Source organism: Ranitomeya variabilis, chromosome 7 (assembly GCF_051348905.1).
Source record: "Ranitomeya variabilis isolate aRanVar5 chromosome 7, aRanVar5.hap1, whole genome shotgun sequence".
In the NCBI taxonomy this organism is placed as follows: Eukaryota; Metazoa; Chordata; class Amphibia; order Anura; family Dendrobatidae; genus Ranitomeya; species Ranitomeya variabilis.
Genome location: NC_135238.1, coordinates 99,182,345 through 99,200,441, shown reverse-complemented (window position 1 = coordinate 99,200,441; position 18,097 = coordinate 99,182,345). Strand labels below are relative to the sequence as shown.

Genomic DNA, 18,097 nt, shown 5'->3' with positions numbered 1-18,097 from the left:
CACTACAGCTTTGTTCCCCACCTAGCACTGCCACCTCATGCTGCTTAACTTACCCCCTCTGATGCAAGACTTCAGGTAAAAGAACCCTCATTCAAGCAGGAGAAGGTGACACCGCTCAGGGAATAGAGCTGGAGTGACTGAGGCTTCAGATTTACAGTATCTCTTAGGCTCTTTGGGTAACAAAACACTAATTTCTCAGTAACAGAGGAACAGTCTGACCATGTAAAGGAAATGATCGACTTGTCTTTGAAAAAGCTACATGCTTGCATAAAGAGGAGTGCGAATTCCTGCTGACAGACTCCCTTTAAATTCACTCATAAAGTTGGCTTCCTTTTTATAGGGCTAATTCGCTTGCAGTCCAGTGGCAGTTCAAACTGCAAATTGGAGAAAGAGATCCTCAATTCCACTTTCAAATACACGTCAGATTTTTCCACAAAAAAATTGGTTGTGTGAACATAGTGTCAGTTTTTACATTTTGCTTTGATTGTTTTGCTCAAAGTTTCCCTCACATTTTAAAGATCAGAATATTTTAACATGCTATAAATGCAGTCTAATAGGATTTTCGATAGCTTTCAACAATGTAGAGAATAGGTTTCCTCTTCCTACAGAATACTTTTATCAGTATCCCCAATTGCATTATGCTTGGTCTGCACAGGATGTTCTCTGTCCTCTCAGAATTATGAATCACCTGGTGTTCTCTGTGGTCTCTAACCAGTGTACCATAGCTCGTGCCATCTCCAGACTATATAAATTACTCCTTTCTCAAGTAATTTCTTAACATCTGCTAAAAAAGAACAGGATATTGCGTTAATTGATGCTGATCAGTGAGAGATATCATTTTGTCGGTCCTGAAGTTGTCCACAAATGAGGCCCACAGGCAATCACCGTTGTATTTTCTGCATCAGGTTTATAGAACCCCTAAATTTATGCATAAAACACGGGTGAGACCTGATAACTTGTGCCCAAGATGTGGAGTGGGCCCAAGAGATATTATGCACATGTTCTGGGCATGTGGTGTAATTGAAAACTTGGGGAACCAAACTATAATCCCTTCACAACATGTGCCATTTATGTGCGGCTCTGCAGGAGCTGCGTTCCTGCAAAGTGCCGTTCATATACATCGCCGCAATCACTCTGAGCGCCGCCGCAATCGGGTTGTGGGTGTCGGCACTATGTGAGAGCTGACACCCTGCAGCAACGCCCACGATCCGTGCTAGCACAGATCGTGGGTATTTAACCCCTCACATGCCGGTGTCAATATTGATAGTGATATAGAGGAGATCGCACAGGGAGTGGGCTTCCTGCGTGCTTCCATCAGGATAACGAGATGCAATCACTTTGTTCTGATGATCTCCACGGAGACCCCCAGCTGCAAATGTCCCCAGGATCCTTCAGGAAGTTGGCTTCGCAGTTCCTGCTCAGAGCAAGATCTGAGATTCCTCTTTCCCTGCCTGTCAGACACTGCCCTGATGCTCTGCAGGGTAGAAGCACTGCAGATTTATCAGGTTAGTGGTCTAGTACTTGTGGTGGGGTATGCGACAGAGCAGGAAGAGACACCAGGCTGATGAACAATCCAACACGATTTATTGGAACAGGGAACTGGGACAACACAAATGAAAGTAATTCTGGAGCATCCGTAATGAGTCCACAATTAGTTCCCACAATGAGTCCACACAAAGAGGGGAACAGTTCCGGGGGTGCCACCTGGTAACCTGACGCCAGGGAAAAGACAGAAATAATCCTGGGATACGTTCAATGGACCAAACCGATGAGGGACATAACACCATTCCACGTGGCAGCTTTTAATCCTCCACACACGAGCACCAGGATCTTGCCTCAGCAATAGATCTTAGCCCCTGGCCCGTCAACACCCAACTGCCTGGGCCAAACCATGTGTCTATTGTTCCATGTCTTGGGATCCACCCTTCCATGGAGGAGGCCTCCCACCTACTTTTGACTATGTAGCTAACCTAAGAAGTTTCCAGAAGTTACAAGCTTGTGTTGGATAAGTCTTATGCTAAGGAGAACTAAGGGTACTGTCACACAGTGCCATTTTGATCGCTACGACGGCACGATCCGTGACGTCGCAGCGATCGTATGATTATCGCTCCAGCGTCGTAGACTGCGGTCACACGTTGCAATCACGGCGCTGGAGCGATGCCGAAGTCCCCGGGTAACCAGGGTAAACATCGGGTTACTAAGCGCAGGGCTGCGCTTAGTAACCCGATGTTTACCCTGGTTACCAGCGTAAACGTAAAAAAAACAAACAGTACATACTTACATTCCGGTGTCTGTCCCCCGGCGTCTCAGCTTCTCTGCACTGTGTAAGCACAGCGGCCGGAAAGCAGAGCGGTGACGTCAGACGTCACCGCTGTGCTCGCTTTCTGGCTGGCCGGCGCTCACAGTGCAGAGAAGCTGAGACGCCGGAGGACAGACACCGGAATGTGAGTATGTACTGTTTGTTTTTTTTACGTTTACGCTGGTAACCAGGGTAAACATCGGGTTACTAAGCGCGGCCCTGCGCTTAGTTACCCGATGTTTACCCTGGTTACAAGCGAACACATCGCTGGATCGCTGTCACACACAACGATCCAGCGATGTCAGCGGGAGATCAAGCGACGAAAGAAAGTTCCAAACGATCTGCTACGACGTACGATTCTCAGCAGGGTCCCTGATCGCTGCTGCGTATCAGACACTGCGATATCGTAACGATATCGCTAGAACGTCACGAATCGTACCGTCGTAGCGAAAAAATTGCACTGTGTGACAGTACCCTAAGACAGACTCCCTCCACTGGTTGTTGACTCAAGCCTGATTACGCAGTACAGGGACACAGACCGGGGGAGGAACACGCTGTTACAGTACTATACAGTGATGTCGCATCCTGGGACAATGTAAAAATTTACAAAAAATTAAAAAGTGTAAAAATATATTTTAAAAATCCCAAAATAACAAAAAAAACCCCAAAGAATATTATTCTAATAAATACATTTATTTATGTAAAAAAAAAAAAATACACTTATTTGGTATCGCCGCATCTGGAGCAACCTCTCTATAAAACTGTCCCACTAGTTAATCACTTCAGTGAACACTGTAAGAAAAGAAAAAAGCTGCAAAAAACAATGCTTTATCATTATGCCTCCAAACAAAAAGTGCTATTAAACGCAATAAAAAAGATGAATGTAAATAAACATGGTACCCCGATAAAAACGTCATCTTGTCCTGTAAGAAACAAGCCATCACACAGCTCCATCACCAGAAAAATAAGTTATAGCTCTCAGAATAAAGCAATGTAAAATTAATTATTTTTTTATAAAATAGTTTTAATTGTGTAAAAGCAGAAAAACATAAATAATATAAATGAGGTATCACTGTAATCGTACTGACCCGAAGAATAAAACTGTCTTATCAATTTTACCACATGCTGAACAGCATTAAAACAAACAAACAAAAAAGTTAACTTTTTACTCTGCTCCTGGTTGCAAGCACGCCATGCCGATTCATCTTGTGACAGACATCCTTGATAAAGGCTTGAGAGCCGAAACTCTGATATTTTGTCTTGTCCATGTCCTATATCGGCTGTAAATAAAGATTCTCTTGTTGCACAGAATATTCTCAAGAATTATCCCTTTTTTTGAGTGCCGGAGGTGTTTTCTACTACTTTTAGCATGTGACAGCAGCCAAATATAAAAACCAGATATAAATCTGGTATCGCTATAATCGCACCAACTCTAAGAATAAAGTCACCTAATCACTTATACCGCACAAGGAACGGCATAAAAAATAAATAAAACCAATTCTTCACATGCTTCACATGTGATTTTTTTCATTCTGCCTCCCAAAGATCGCAGTAAAGCTTGGCACACATTAATCCTTTGCTCCGCCCTGAACTCTTCTCCCAGGGTTTCTGTGTAAATCTCTGAAATATGTGGTTCAGACAGAGGAAGATTCCCTATAATGAGGCAGATGGAGGCACTGTGGACCCGTCTGGCATGTGATCCGGCAGTGTCTGTCTTTTTTAGGCAAGTATAAAAGCTCAGTTCAGCATAGTTTTCTGCAGTTCTGAAAAGGACAACGCAGAACAGAGGCCAGACAGAATCCACAGTAACTCTGTTGCATCATTATAGTGAGTGGATTCATTGGAAATTTCATATGTCATGTCACTCGGAGATTTAGATGGAAACCCCAAGGTTAAGTGTTCCGCGCAGAGCGCCAGATAAATGTGATCCCTAATGTTATGTAAAATGTTCCCAATAAAAGCTTCAACTCAATCCACAAAGAAATCAATTCCCCACTCAGATCTGTCATCTGTTAATGGAAATATAGTGGGCTTTCACAGTACTGTAGCACAAAGGCTCTGGAAAAGCGAAATGGCTCCTCAACCGGAAAAAGAAATTCAGCAAATTCTGTGCTCCCAAATTCAAATGCCCCCCTCCCTTCTGAGCCCCAGTGTGCCTAAACCACATTTAGCTCCCACATGTTTGGCATTTCTGTAGTGATGAGAGCCCGCCTGATATACAGGTGTGTGTCTCAAAAAGCATGAGCTGGCCATAATGTACTGGTAGTGGTCACTGCAGTGTATTGGTCACTACAGTGACAGTTTGCAATTTTCACTTAGCAACATCCACTACTTTTTTCTTTAAAACACACATGGAGTCAAAATCGTCACTACACCTGTAGATAAAGTTGCAGAGGGGTGTAATTTTCAAAATGCGGTCACTTGAGAGGGGGATTCTGATTTTCTAGCGCTTAGGGTCTCTCTATATGGAATCCACAAACTATTCTAGGAAAATCTGGGCTCTAGGGGGCAAATAGTGCTCCGTCCCTCCCGAGTCTCGCCATGAGGCTAAGCAGTACTGTACATAGTAACATATTTATTAAGGTTGAAGGAAGACTTCAAGTCCATCTAGTTAAACCCATAGCCTAACCTAACATGCCCTAACATGTTGTTCCAGCGGAAGAGAAAAAAAAATCCATGTGGCAAAGAGTAAGCTCCACATTGAGGAAAAAAAAATTCCTTCCCGACTCCACATATGGCAATCAGATCAGACTAGTTCCCTGGATCAAGAACCCAATCAAGGAATCAAGTATATATAACCTGTTACATTATACTTTTCAAGAACGGCATCCAGTCCCCTCTTACGTTTTAGTAATGAATCACTCATTACATCATACGGCAGAGAGTTCCATAGTCTCACTGCTCTTACAGTAAAGAACCCGCGTCTGTTGTTATGCTTAAACCTTCTTTCCTCCAGACGTAGAGGATGCCCCCTTGTCCCTGTCTCAGGTCTATGATTAAAAAGATCATCAGAAAGGTCTTTGTAAGATCACCCCTTAGCCTTCGTTTTTCCAAACTAAATAGCCCCAAGTGTAATTATCTTGGTATAGCAGACCCCCCAGTCCTCTAATAACCTTGGTCGCTCTTCTCTGCACCCGCTCTAGTTCAGCTATGTCTTTCTTATACACCGGAGACCAGAACTGTGCACCGTATTCTAAGTGTGGTCGAACTAGTGACTTGTATAGAGGTAAAATTATATCCTCCTCATGAGCATCTATGCCTCTTTTAATGCATCCCATTATTTTATTTGCCTTTGTAGCAGCTGCCTGACACTGGCCACTAAATGTGAGTTTGTCATCCACCCATACTCCCAGGTCTTTTTCATTGACGGTTTTGCCCAGAGTTTTAGAATTAAGCACATAGTTATCTTATTACTTCTACCCAAGTGCATGACCTTACATTTATCCCCATTAAAGCTCATTTGCCATTTATCAGCCCAAGCTTCTAGTGTACATAAATCATCCTGAATATAAAATTGTCCTCCTCTGTATTGATTACCCTGCAGAGTTTAGTGTCATCTGCAAATATTGAAATTCTGCTCTGTATGCCCTACAAGGTCATTAATAAATGTTAAAAAGAGGGCCCAATACTGACCCCTGTGGTACCCCACTGTTAACTGCGACCCAGTCAGAGCGTGCTCCATTAATAACCACCCTTTGTTTCCTATCCCTGAGCCAGCTTTTAACCCACTTACACATATTTTCCCCTATCCCCATTATTCTCATTTTATGTATCAACCTTTTGTGTGACACCGTATCAAAAGCTTTTGAAAAGTCCATATACACTACGTCCACTGCGTTCCCTTAGTCCAGCCCAGAACTTACCTCTTCATAGAAACTGATCAGACTAGTCTGACATGAACGGTCCCTAGTAAACCCATGTTGATATTGGGTCATGAGGTTATAACTCTTCAGATACTCCAGCATAGCATCTCTTAGTATACCCTCCAGGATTTTACCCACAGTAGAGGTTAAGCTTACTGGCCTATAATTTCCAAGTTCAGTTTTTGTCCCCTTTTTGAATATTTGCATCACATTTGCTATACGCCAGTCCTGTGGTACAGACCCTGTTATTATGGAGTATTTAAAGATTAAAAATAATGGTCTATCAATGACTGTACTTAATTCCTGCAGTACTCGGGGGTGTATCCCATCCGGGCCCGGAGATTTGTCAATTTTAGTTATTTTTAGACGCTACTGTACTTCCTGCTGGGTTAAGCAGGTGACACTTAATGGGGAATTTTTTTTATCACTGATCATATTGTCTGCCATGGGATTTTCTTGTGTAAATACTTATGAAAAAAAGTCATTTAGCATATTGGCTATTTCCTCATCCACCATTTCACCCAGACTATTTTTAAGGGGGCCAACACTATCATTTTTTTAGTTTCTTACTATTTACGTAGTTAAAGAATATTTTGGAATTATTTTTACTCTCTCTGGCAATGAGTGTCTGCCTCAATCTTTGCTGCCTTGATTTGATTTTTACAGAATTTATTTAATGTTCTATATTTATTTAATGCCTCATCACTACCTACTTCCTTTAATTCTCTAAATGCTTTCTATTTGTCACTAATTGCGCCCCTTACAGCTCTATTTAGCATATTGGTTTCCTCCTATTTCTAGTATGTTTATTCCCATATGGTATATACTGTGCACAGGTCCTATCCAGGATGCTAATAAACGTCTCCCATTTTCTTTGTGTATTTTTGTGTCTCAGGATATCGTCCCAGTTAATTGCACCAAGATCATCTCTCATCCATTGGAAATTTGCCCTCCTGAAGTTTAGTGTCCTTGTAACCCCTCTACTACACATCTTATTAAAGGATTCATGAAAACATATTATTTTATGATCACTATTCCCCAAGTGACCCACAACCCTTATATTTGCTATGCGGTCTGGCCTGTTGGTTAACCCCTTCCCGACCTTTGACGCCACGTAGGCGTCATGAAAACCCGTGCCAATCCGACCTATGACGCCTATGTGGCGTCATGGAAAGATCGCATCCCTGCAGATCGGGTGAAAGGGTTAACTCCTATTTTACCCGATCTGCAGGGAGAGGGGGAGTGGTACTTCAGCCCAGGGGGGGTGGCTTCACCCCCCCGTGGCTACGATCGCTCTGATTGGCTGTTGAAAGTGAAACTGCCAATCAGAGCGATTTGTAATATTTCACCTAAAAAACTGGTGAAATATTACAATCCAGCCATGGCCGATGCTGCAATATCATCAGCCATGGCTGGAAACACTAATGTGACCCCCCCACACCCCACCGATCGCCCCCCCAGTGCTCCGTTATAGGGTCCGGTCCCCTCCGTCCGCCTGCCGGCTCCCCCGTCCTGCTGTCCGCTCCCCCGTCCTCCTGCCCGCTCCCCCCCTGCTCCTATGTCACCCCCCCGTGCTCTGACGCCCCCCTCGTGCCCCGATCTCCCCCCCTTATACTTACCGAGGCTCCCGGTCCCCGTCCGCCTCCATCATGGGCGCCGCCATCTTCCAAAATGGCGGGCGCATGCTCAGTGCGCCCGCCGGCCGGCAGATTCATTAGAGGTACATTTTGATCGCTGTGGTAGGTTCTATCACAGCGATCAAAATAAAAAAATAATAAATAAACCCCCCCCCCCCTTTATCACCCCCATAGGTAGTGACAATAATAAAATAAAGAAAATATTTTTTTTTCTTTTTCCACTAGGGTTAGGGTTAGAACTAGGGTTAGAACTAGGGGTAGGGTTAGGGTTACGGTTAGGGTTAGGGGTAGGGTTATGGCATGTGCACACAGAGCGGATCGGCCGCGGATCCGCAGCGGATCGGCAGCGGATCGGCCGCGGATCCGCAGCGGATCGGCCGCGGATCCGCAGCGGATCGGCAGCGGATCCGCAGCGGATCGGCAGCGGATCCGCAGCGGATCCGCAGCGGATCGGCCGCGGATCCGCAGCGGATGGGCCGCGGATCCGCAGCGGATGGGCCGCGGATCGGCAGCGGATCCGCAGCGGATCGGCAGCGGATCCGCAGCGGATCGGCAGCGGATCCGCAGCGGATCGGCCGCGGATCCGCAGCGGATTGGCCGCGGATCCGCAGCGGATCCGCAGCGGATTGGCCGCTGCGAATTCGAAGCAGTTTTCCATCAGGTTTACAGTACCATGTACACCTAAGGAAAACCAAATCCGCTGTGCCCATGGTGCGGAAAATTCCGTGCAGAAACGCTGCGTTGTATTTTCCGCAGCATGTCAATTCTTTGTGCGGATTCCGCAGCGTTTTACACCTGTTCCTCAATAGGAATCCGCAGGTGAAATCTGCACAAAAAAAACACTGGAAATCTGCTGTAAATCCGCAGGTAAAACGCAGTGCCTTTTACCTGCAGATTTTTCAAAAATCGTGCGGAAAAATCTCACACGAATCCGCAACGTGGGCACATAGCCTTAGGGTTAGGGTTGGAATTAGAGTTAGGGTTGGAATTAGGGCTAGGGTTTGAAATAGGGTTAAGATTAGGCTTGTGGTTAGGGTTACGGATAGGGTTAGGGGTGTGTTGGGGTTACAGTTGTGGTTAGGGTTGGGATTAGGGTTACGGTTGGGATTAGGGTTAGGATTAGGGTTGGAATTAGGGTTACGGGTGTGTTGCGGTTAGGGTTGTGGTTAGGGGTGTGTTGGGGTTAAGGTTGTGATTAGGGTTATGGCTACAGTTGGGATTAGGATTAGGGGTGTGTTGGGGTTAGTGTTGAAGTTAGAATTGAGGGGTTTCCACTGTTTAGGCACATCAGGGGTCTCCAAACGCAACATGGCGCCACCATTGATTCCAGCCAATCTTGCGTTCAAAAAGTCAAATGGTGCTCCCGCCCTTCCAAGCCCCGACGTGCGCCCAAACAGTGGTTTACCCCCACATTTGGGGTACCAGCGTACTCAGGACAAACTGGGCAACAACTGTTGGGGTCTAATTTCTCCTGTTACCCTTGCAAAAATAAAAAATTACTTGCTAAAACATAATTTTTGAGGAAAGAACAATTATTTTTTATTTTCACGGCTCTGCGTTATAAACTTCTGTGAAGCACTTGGGGGTTGAAAGTGCTCACCACACATCTAGATAAGTTCCTTCGGGGGTCTAGTTTCCAAAATGGGGTCACTTGTGGGGTGTTTCTGCTGGTTAGGCACATCAGGGGCTCTGCAAATGCAATGTGACGCCCGCAGACCATTCCATCAAAGTCTGCATTTCAAATGTCACTACTTCCCTTCTGAGCCCTGACGTGTGCCCAAACAGTGGTTTACCCCCACATATGGGGTATCAGCGTACTCACAACAAACTGGGCAACAAATATTGGGGTCCAAATTCTCCTGTTACCCTTGTGAAAATAAAAAATTGCTTGCTAAAACATCTTTTTTGAGGAAAGAAAAATGATTTTTTATTTTCACGGCTCTGCGTTGTAAACTTCTGTGAAGCACTTGGGGGTTGAAAGTGCTCACCACACATCTAGATAAGTTCCTTCGGGGGTCTAGTTTCCAAAATGGGGTCACTTGTGGGGTGTTTCTACTGTTTAGGCACATCAGGGGCTCTGCAAATGCAATGTGACGCCCGCAGACCATTCCATCAAAGTCTGCATTTCAAATGTCACTACTTCCCTTCTGAGCCCTGACGTGTGCCCAAACAGTGGTTTACCCCCACATATGGGGTATCAGCGTACTCAGGAGAAACTGGACAACAACTTTTGGGGTCCAATTTCTCCTGTTACTCTTGCAAAAATAAAAAATTCTGGGCTAAAAAAATATTTTTGAGGAAAGGAAACACATTTATTATTTTCACGGCTCTGCGTTATAAACTTCTGTGAAGCACTTGGGGGTTCAAAGTGCTCACTACACATCTAGATAAGTTCCCTTGGGGGTCTAGTTTCCAAAATAGAGTCAATTGTGGGGAGTTCCTACTGTTTAGGCACATCAGGGGCTCTGCAAACGCAACCTGACGCCCGCAGAGCATTCCATCAAAGTCTGCATTTCAAAACGTCACTACTTCCCTTCCGAACCCCGACGTGTGCCAAAACAGTGGTTTACCCCCACATATGGGGTATCAGCGTACTCAGGAGAAACTGGACAACAACTTTTGGGGTCCAATTTCTCCTGTTACCCTTGGGAAAATAAAAAATTGTGGGCTAAAAAATCATTTTTGAGAAAAGAAAAATTATTTTTTATTTTCATGGCTCTGCGTTATAAACTTCTGTGAAGCACTTGGGGGTTCAAAGTGCTCACCACACATCTAGATTAGTTCCTTGGGAGGTCTAGTTTCCAAAATGGGGTCACTTGTGCGGGAGCTCCAATGTTTAGGCACACAGGGGCTCTCCAAACGCGACATGGTGTCCGCTAATGATTGGAGCACATTTCCTAATGGGGATTGCACCACACAGAAATGTTAATTAAAAATAAATACAATACAATACAAAAATAAATACAAAGTATTAATTAAAAAAAAAAAAACAGAAGCAATTCCTCCCTTGGAAACTCCCTGATTCCAAAGTCACTGAATCACAAGTCACACACTTACCGCCGTTCACACTTACGCTCAGGTCACACTCAGCTCGCTCACACTCGCTGTGCTGAAGATTTATAGATTTTTTTTTTCTCTCTCTATCTCCCCTCAACAGCAATCCACCTTGCTGTTCAGATGCACTTCCAAAAAATTATCTTCCCCTCCTATAAAACACTCCTCCAGCCACACATGTGATATTGCCAGGTTCAGTAGAAATTGTGGGGGCAAATTTTGGGGCCATTTTTACCCATTTCCCAAAATGGGTAAATGTAAAACTTGCAGCTAACACACAATCTTTGTGGTAAAAATATAAATTATTTTTTCTTCACTGCCCAGTGGTATACAACTCTGTGACACACCCGTGGTGTTAATATGATCACTGCACCCCTAGATGAATTCTTTGAGAGGTTTAGTTTGTAAAATGGGGTCAGTTATGGGGGATTTTTGCTGTACTGGCACCTCAGGTGTTCTGCTGATGTGACAGGGCACCCTCAAACCAGTGCATCAAAATCTGCACTGTAATATGGCGTTCCTTCCCTTCTGAGCTTTGCACTTTGCATCCAAAGTAGTTTCTGACCACATTTGGGGTATCGGTGAACTCAGGAGAAATTGCACAACAAATTTTGGGGTCCATTTCTCCTGTTATCCTCATGAAAATACAAAATTTGGAGGTATAATACATTTTCATGAATAAAGTTTTTTTTTTTTTTTATAATATTCATGGCGCATCATAATAGACTTCTGAGAAGCACCTGTCGGGCTTTCAAGGTGTTCAATACACATCTAGATAGGTTCCCTAAGGGGTCTAGTTTCCAAAATGGTGTCAACTGTGTTTTTTTTCACTGTTTAGGCATATCAGGGGCTTTCCAAAAACGACATAGTGTCCGCTAATTATTCCAAGTTTTGCATTCAAAAAATCAAATGGTGCTCCTTCTGTTCCAAGCCCTGCTGTGCACCCAAACAGTTGTTTTCCTCCACATGTTGGGTATCGGCATATTCAGGAGAAATTGCACAACAAATTGTGTGGAGCAATTTCTCCTCTTATCCTTATGAAAATGTAAAATTTGGAGCTAAAAAAGATTTTTCTGGGAAAAATTTGATTTTGTTTTCTTCATGGCTCAAAGTTACAAACTTATGTGAACCACCTGGTGATTCAATATGCTCAATACACATCTAAATAAGTTCCCTAAGGTGTTTAGTTTCCACAATGGTGTCACTGGTTGGGGGTTTCCACTGTTTAGGCTAATCAGGAGGTCTCCAAACGCGACATGGCGTCCTCTAATTATGCCAGTAAATTTTACATTCAAAAAGTGGAATGGTGCTCCTTCCCTTCTGAGCTCTGCCGTGTGCCTAAACAGTGTTTTTTCCCCACATATTGGGTATTGACATGCTCAGGAGAAATTGCACAACAAATTGTATGGTCCATATTCTCCTGTTACCCTTGCTAAAGTGAAAAAAAAATAGGTCTAAAGGAAACGTTTTGTGAAAGAAAGTTAAATATTTATTTTTTCCTTCCACATTCCAGTAATTCCTGTGAAGCACCTGAAGGATTAATAAACTTCTTAAATCTGGTTCTGAGCACTTTGAGGGTTGCAGTTTTTAGAATGGTGTCAATTTGAGTATTTTCTGTCGTGTATTCCCCTAAACGTCACTTCAAATGTGAGGTGGTCCCTAAAAAAAAATGGTTTTGCAAATTTTGTTGCAAAAATGAGAAATTGCTGGGCAACTTTTAACCCTTATAACTTCCTGACAAAAATTGCTTCAAAAATTGTGCTGATGTAAAGTAGACATGTGGGAAATTTTATTTATTAACTACTTTGTGTGACATAACTCTCTGATTTAAGGGCATAAAAATTAAATTTTTTAAAATTGCAGAATTTTCGCAGTATACGTCGTTAAAGATCTGTTTAATGGGGGTGAAAAATAAGGTTGAGTTAATGAGGTTGTTAATGAGGTTGAGCTGTTATTCCCTTGCTTCTTTATTCTCAGTATCTGCTGATTGCAATGATGGTTTGTTTCATGTATGGTAGGATTGTATAATGTCCAGAGCTGAGAAATGGGGGTGTACTTGTCTGTTTTTTTGTTGCATTGTTAAAACTAAACCTTAATAAAAAGTTATGTAATTCAACATGCTACAAATGAGTAATCTCACGAGTCCAGGGGTAACAAATCCTAAATTGATTCTAGCATATTTGTATAATGAGTTTTTGATTTTGATTCTTTAACATGAATTAGTAAAAATATCTTAAAGGGAATCTGTCACCCCAAAAATGGCCTATAAACTAAGGCCACCAGCATCAGGGGCTTATCTACAGCATTCTGTAATGCTGTAGATAAGCCCCCAATGTATCCTGAAAGATAAGAATAACAGGTTATATTATACTCATCCAGGGGCGGTCCCGCTGCGGTCCGGTCCGATGAGCGTCGCGGTCCTGTGCCTCCCATCTTCATATGATGTCGTCCTCTTCTTGTCTTCTTGCTGCGGGTCCTGCACAGGCATACTTTGTCTGCTCTGTTGAGGGCAGAGCAAAGTACTGCAGTGCGGAGTCGCCGGGCCTCTCTGACCTTTCCCGGCACCTGCGCACTGTGCAACAGGACAAAGTACGCCTGCGCAGGAGCCACGGCAAGAAGACAAGAAGAGGACGACATCGTATGAAGATGGGAGGCGCCGGACCGCAACGCCCATCGGACCGGACCGCAGCGGGACCGCGAGCATAATATAACCTGTTTTCTTTATCTTGCAGGTTACATCAGGGGCTTAAAGTGTGTTCTATTGTACTCTGCAGCCAAGTTTTATATTATATTCATTAAAATCTTTTTAGGGAAAAATCTGATGAGAAAGTGAAGACCTTAACAAGGAGGGTTCCTGGTAGACCAAAGAAGAGGAAACATGGACTATATTCTCTATGTCCTAACCAAGAAAGGATGAACAATTGCAGCAATAGAAAGTAAGGGTGCAGTGTAAAGTACATATGCCGCTAGTGTACATGGGAATGAAAGAATGTTTTAATCCAGCAAAGTATAATATGTCAGGTGCCAGTGATCCAACATTTCATGATTTTTAAATGCAAGTTTCTGGATTTTAGACAATTGTTCCTAGTCTAACCAACCCTGTATACCCTTCACGCTGCTGCCAATTTCAATTTTTTTTTTTTTTCTTTTTTTTTTTCTCCCCTTCCTCTGAGAGCCATAACTTTATTTTTTCATCCACATAACTGTATAAGGAATACCTTTTTGTGGGATGAATTGTGCTTTTGAACAAAACCATTTATTTTGTCATGTCACGCACTGTACAGTCAGAAACAAAATCTACCTGCTTCAAAAGTGTACAATCTCGCTCTCTCTGATTTATTTGATTATATATATATATATATATATATATATATATATATATATATATATATATATATATATATATATATATATATATAACATTTTTCTAACATGTCGATGTCCGAGATTGCCAGTGGTTGACAGAATCCGTCAGCAGATTTTTGCCATGTAATCTGAAGACAGCAGAAGATAAAGGCTGAAACACAGATTTTAACAATGTGCCACTTATCAAGCTGTGTGCTGTTGTTTTGTGACAATGAAAGTTTTATCACCAGGAGATTATCATTGCCTTTTCCGATGTGCATTGGACTGCTGTGATGAGCAGCTCACAGTCAATATACATACAGTGCCTAGTATGTTCGGGGTTACCTTTCTCAGCTCTGCTTCATGTTATATCTAAGAAGTCTGAACGTATCACAACTGCTGCACCCAGGATCTGTTTTCCTACATTATTCTGCTCTCAAAAGGAAGATGATAGGAATGCTGACTAAATCAATATAATGTAAATGTATAAAATATTTGTTACATACAAGGGTTTAATACATACCACAATAAATAACACAAGAGGTAAACAAAGAAGAATTTATGTGATCACCCTGGGAATAAGGATGTGGGTAAGAGGCGTTATTAATCGAACTATATAAGTGCAATTAATTAGAATTTCATGCCTTGTTTTTAAGTATAGTTTGATTATTTAGTACATGAGAATCTCACTAATTAACGTGAACTGATAGTTTTGTGAACTGAAGTCCACGAGTCCACCTACATACAATTGTCCTATAACTTATAGTAAAGTGCAGAGTGCATGGGCTAAAAATTATATATTAAGGTCAGTACCACTTACCCATGGTAAGTGCACAGATCTCTATTGAAAAAGGTAACGCAAAACGTGCGTCCGGGGCTGTCCCCTGGGAATTGTATCTGTGCACTTGCATATTACCATGGGTAAGTGTTATTGAGCTTAGTATATAATTTTGGCACATGCGCTCTGCACTTTACTATAAGTTATAGGACAATTGAACCCCTAGATATGTTAGGGAGATGTCTTTCCATCTGTAATTATAGTTTATTTTTAATGGATTTAATGCAGAATCTGAGACATTTAGAGGAAGTGCTTCTGTTTTGTTACTGTTCATTTTATATCCTGATAATTGGTGAAAACTTCCCAGAAAAGCATGCAGATTAGGGAGGGTGATACGCAGTTGTGTTAGTGTCAGTAGAACATCTTCTGCAACAGAGATAGTTTGAATTCCCTGTCACTCACCACTACTCCATGAAGGTTTGGGTCAAGGTGAATGGCAGCTGCCAGAGGTTCAATACAAAACAACAAATAGGGGGACAGGGCGCACCCATGCTGGGTACCATTATGAATTAAGAGTCTGAGAGAGCGCGTGTGGGAGCTTAACCGAAGCCGAGGGTTGTGAATACAGACCCTGCAGGGCTGTGATAAACTGTCCCAGAGAGTCCAAATTGCTTCAGAGTTTCAAAAATAAATGACCACCTAAGGCGGTCAAAGGCCTTCTTGGCATCTAAGCCGAGTAGCATTGCTGATCCCTCCGTCCTGTTTACAACCTCAATGAGGTCTTTTACCTTCTTTTTGTTATCCCCCCTGCCTCCACAGTATAAAACCCACTTGGTCCTTATGGATAAGATAAGAAAGCCAAAAAGACAATCGCAACGCCAATATTTTAGTGAAGATTTTTAAATATGCATTAAGTAAAGCAATAGGCCTATAATTAGCACAATCTAGTGGGTCCTTTGCTGGTTTTGGAATGAGAATAATATAGGTCCTTCTCACAAAATTAGAACACCATCAAAAAGTTAATTTATTTCAGTTCTTAAATACAAAAAGTGAAACTCCTATATTAAATAGTTATAACAAACAGAGTGATCTATTTCAAGTGTTTATTTCTGTTAATGTTGATGATTATGGCTTACAACCAATGAAAACCCAAAAGTCATTATCTCAGTAAATTAGCTTCCTAAGCGTTTAAAAAGGTCCCTAAGGCCGATTTCACACGTCAGTGGCTCCGGTATGTGTGGTGACAGTTTCCTCACGTACCGGAGACACTGACTCACGTAGACACATTAAAGTAAATGTGTCTCTGCACATGTCAGCGTGTTTTCACTGACCGTGTGTCCGTTTGCAAATCACGGAGACATGTCAGTGTTCGTGGGAGCGCACGGATCACACGGACCCATTAAAGTCAATGGGTCCGTGTAAACACGTACCGCACACGGATGCTGTCCGTGTGCGTTTTTCCTTTCATAGGGTTAAAATTGTAAAAATTGTTGCAATACACGGACACACGTACAGCACACGTACAGCACATGGACCCTAAAAACGTACTCACGGACATCACACGGATCCCACACGGATGGCCTACGTGAGCACACGGACACGGATAACTCCGGTACTGTTTTCTCCGGTACCAGAATTATCTGGACGTGAGAGACTGGCCTGGTCTGTTTCAGTAGGCTCCACAATCATGGGGAAGACTGCTGACTTGACAGATGTCCAGGAGGCAGTCATTGACACACTCCACAAGGAGGGTAAGCCACAAAACAAAAGGTCATTGCTAAAGAAGTTGGCTGTTCACAGTTTTTCTCAGTGTGCTAGCAGGGATCTCATCGAGGTGACAGCAGTTCAGCCCGGCTGGGAACGCAACCTCAGTGACCGGACGTAACCTTGATGAAATCATCACCTGTCTCTGAGGCTGCAGTTAAGTCAGCAGTTGTTCTCTGCCTGGACAAACACATCTTGGCACCATCCAGGTTAAAAACTGTTTATCCCCCAGACTTGGATTACTGCGTTGGACAGAACGACAGAGAGGTATGGTATATTGTTGTTTTTTCATTTTAGTTCTTTACAGGAGAAAAAGGGCTTCGGTGGAATAGGCGTTTGTTGAGTATAACTGTGTTTGTTATTTTTAAATAAAAATAGAAAACTGTGTTTAGTCTTATTTCAAATAAAGGACTTTATTCTGGCTGTGTCTTTATTTACCATACAACCATAGGATTAGTAATGGATAGGTGTCTTATAAACACTTCTCCATTACAAAGCCATGGGCTTGATGTCACCTGACTATGCAAAGGTGACGGCAACCCCACAAATATGAACCCTACTTGCCACCGCTACAGGTCAAGTGGGAAGAGTCGGGCAAAGCGCCAAAACCAGCCCCCAGCTGTCTGCTTTAGCAAGGCTGGTTGTCAAAAATGAAGGTGGACTTCACGCTGCTTTTTAAATTATTTATTTAAATAATTTAAAAAAACAGTGTGGGGACCCCTCCATTCTTGACAACTAGCCTTGTTGAAACTGATAGCTGAGGGTTGCATTCCCCAGCTGTAAGTTTTGCTTGGCTGGTTATCAAAAATAAAGGGGAACCCACGCCTTTTTTACATTTTTTTATTTATTTATTTACAGCGCTGGAGCTGGTGATGAATACTCCCATCCACTGCTCCTGCTCTCACTATTATTATTAGCTGCTGCAGGAGTCGGATGATAGGATCAGTAGTCCCATCAGCTGACACCAGCGACTGGAGGTAAACTTTATACATCCGATCACAGCTGAGTGCTCACGCTGTCTTTTTACAGCGTGGGAACCGCAGCTCTCCGACCGGCGGGGATGATTTCACCGCTGATCAGAAGCAGTGTTTGCCACACTGTCATGCACATGACTTCGCAATGAATGTCCGGTGTTCTTGAACCTGAACAGTAACATAGACCTCCTTGTAGTTTAAGTACTTCATCTAATTCTTCCTGGGTAATAGCTTTATTAACCCCTTTCTGACATTAGACATACTATCCCGTCGAGGTGGTATGGGCCCGTATGACCACCGACAGGATAGTACGTCTAACGCGATCAGTCACGCTCATGGGGGGAGCACGGCCGATCGCGGCCGGGTGTCCGCTCGCTAACTAT

At 43.1% G+C, this 18,097-nt stretch overlaps 1 protein-coding gene across 7 annotated transcripts in view; it reads left to right on the top strand.

Moving 5' to 3' along the window:
- Positions 1-18,097, top strand: part of TNRC18 (trinucleotide repeat containing 18) — a 997,170-nt gene that overhangs the window by 385,544 nt on the left and 593,529 nt on the right. For 6 of the 7 annotated variants that reach the window (XM_077275609.1, XM_077275606.1, XM_077275608.1 and 3 more), the window contains one exon: positions 13,664-13,789. The exons of the other annotated variant lie outside the window; for it this stretch is intronic. In XM_077275609.1, coding sequence (XP_077131724.1) covers positions 13,664-13,789 — 126 coding nt within the window. The remainder of the gene's footprint in view (positions 1-13,663; positions 13,790-18,097) is intronic. 7 annotated transcript variants of the gene reach the window in all.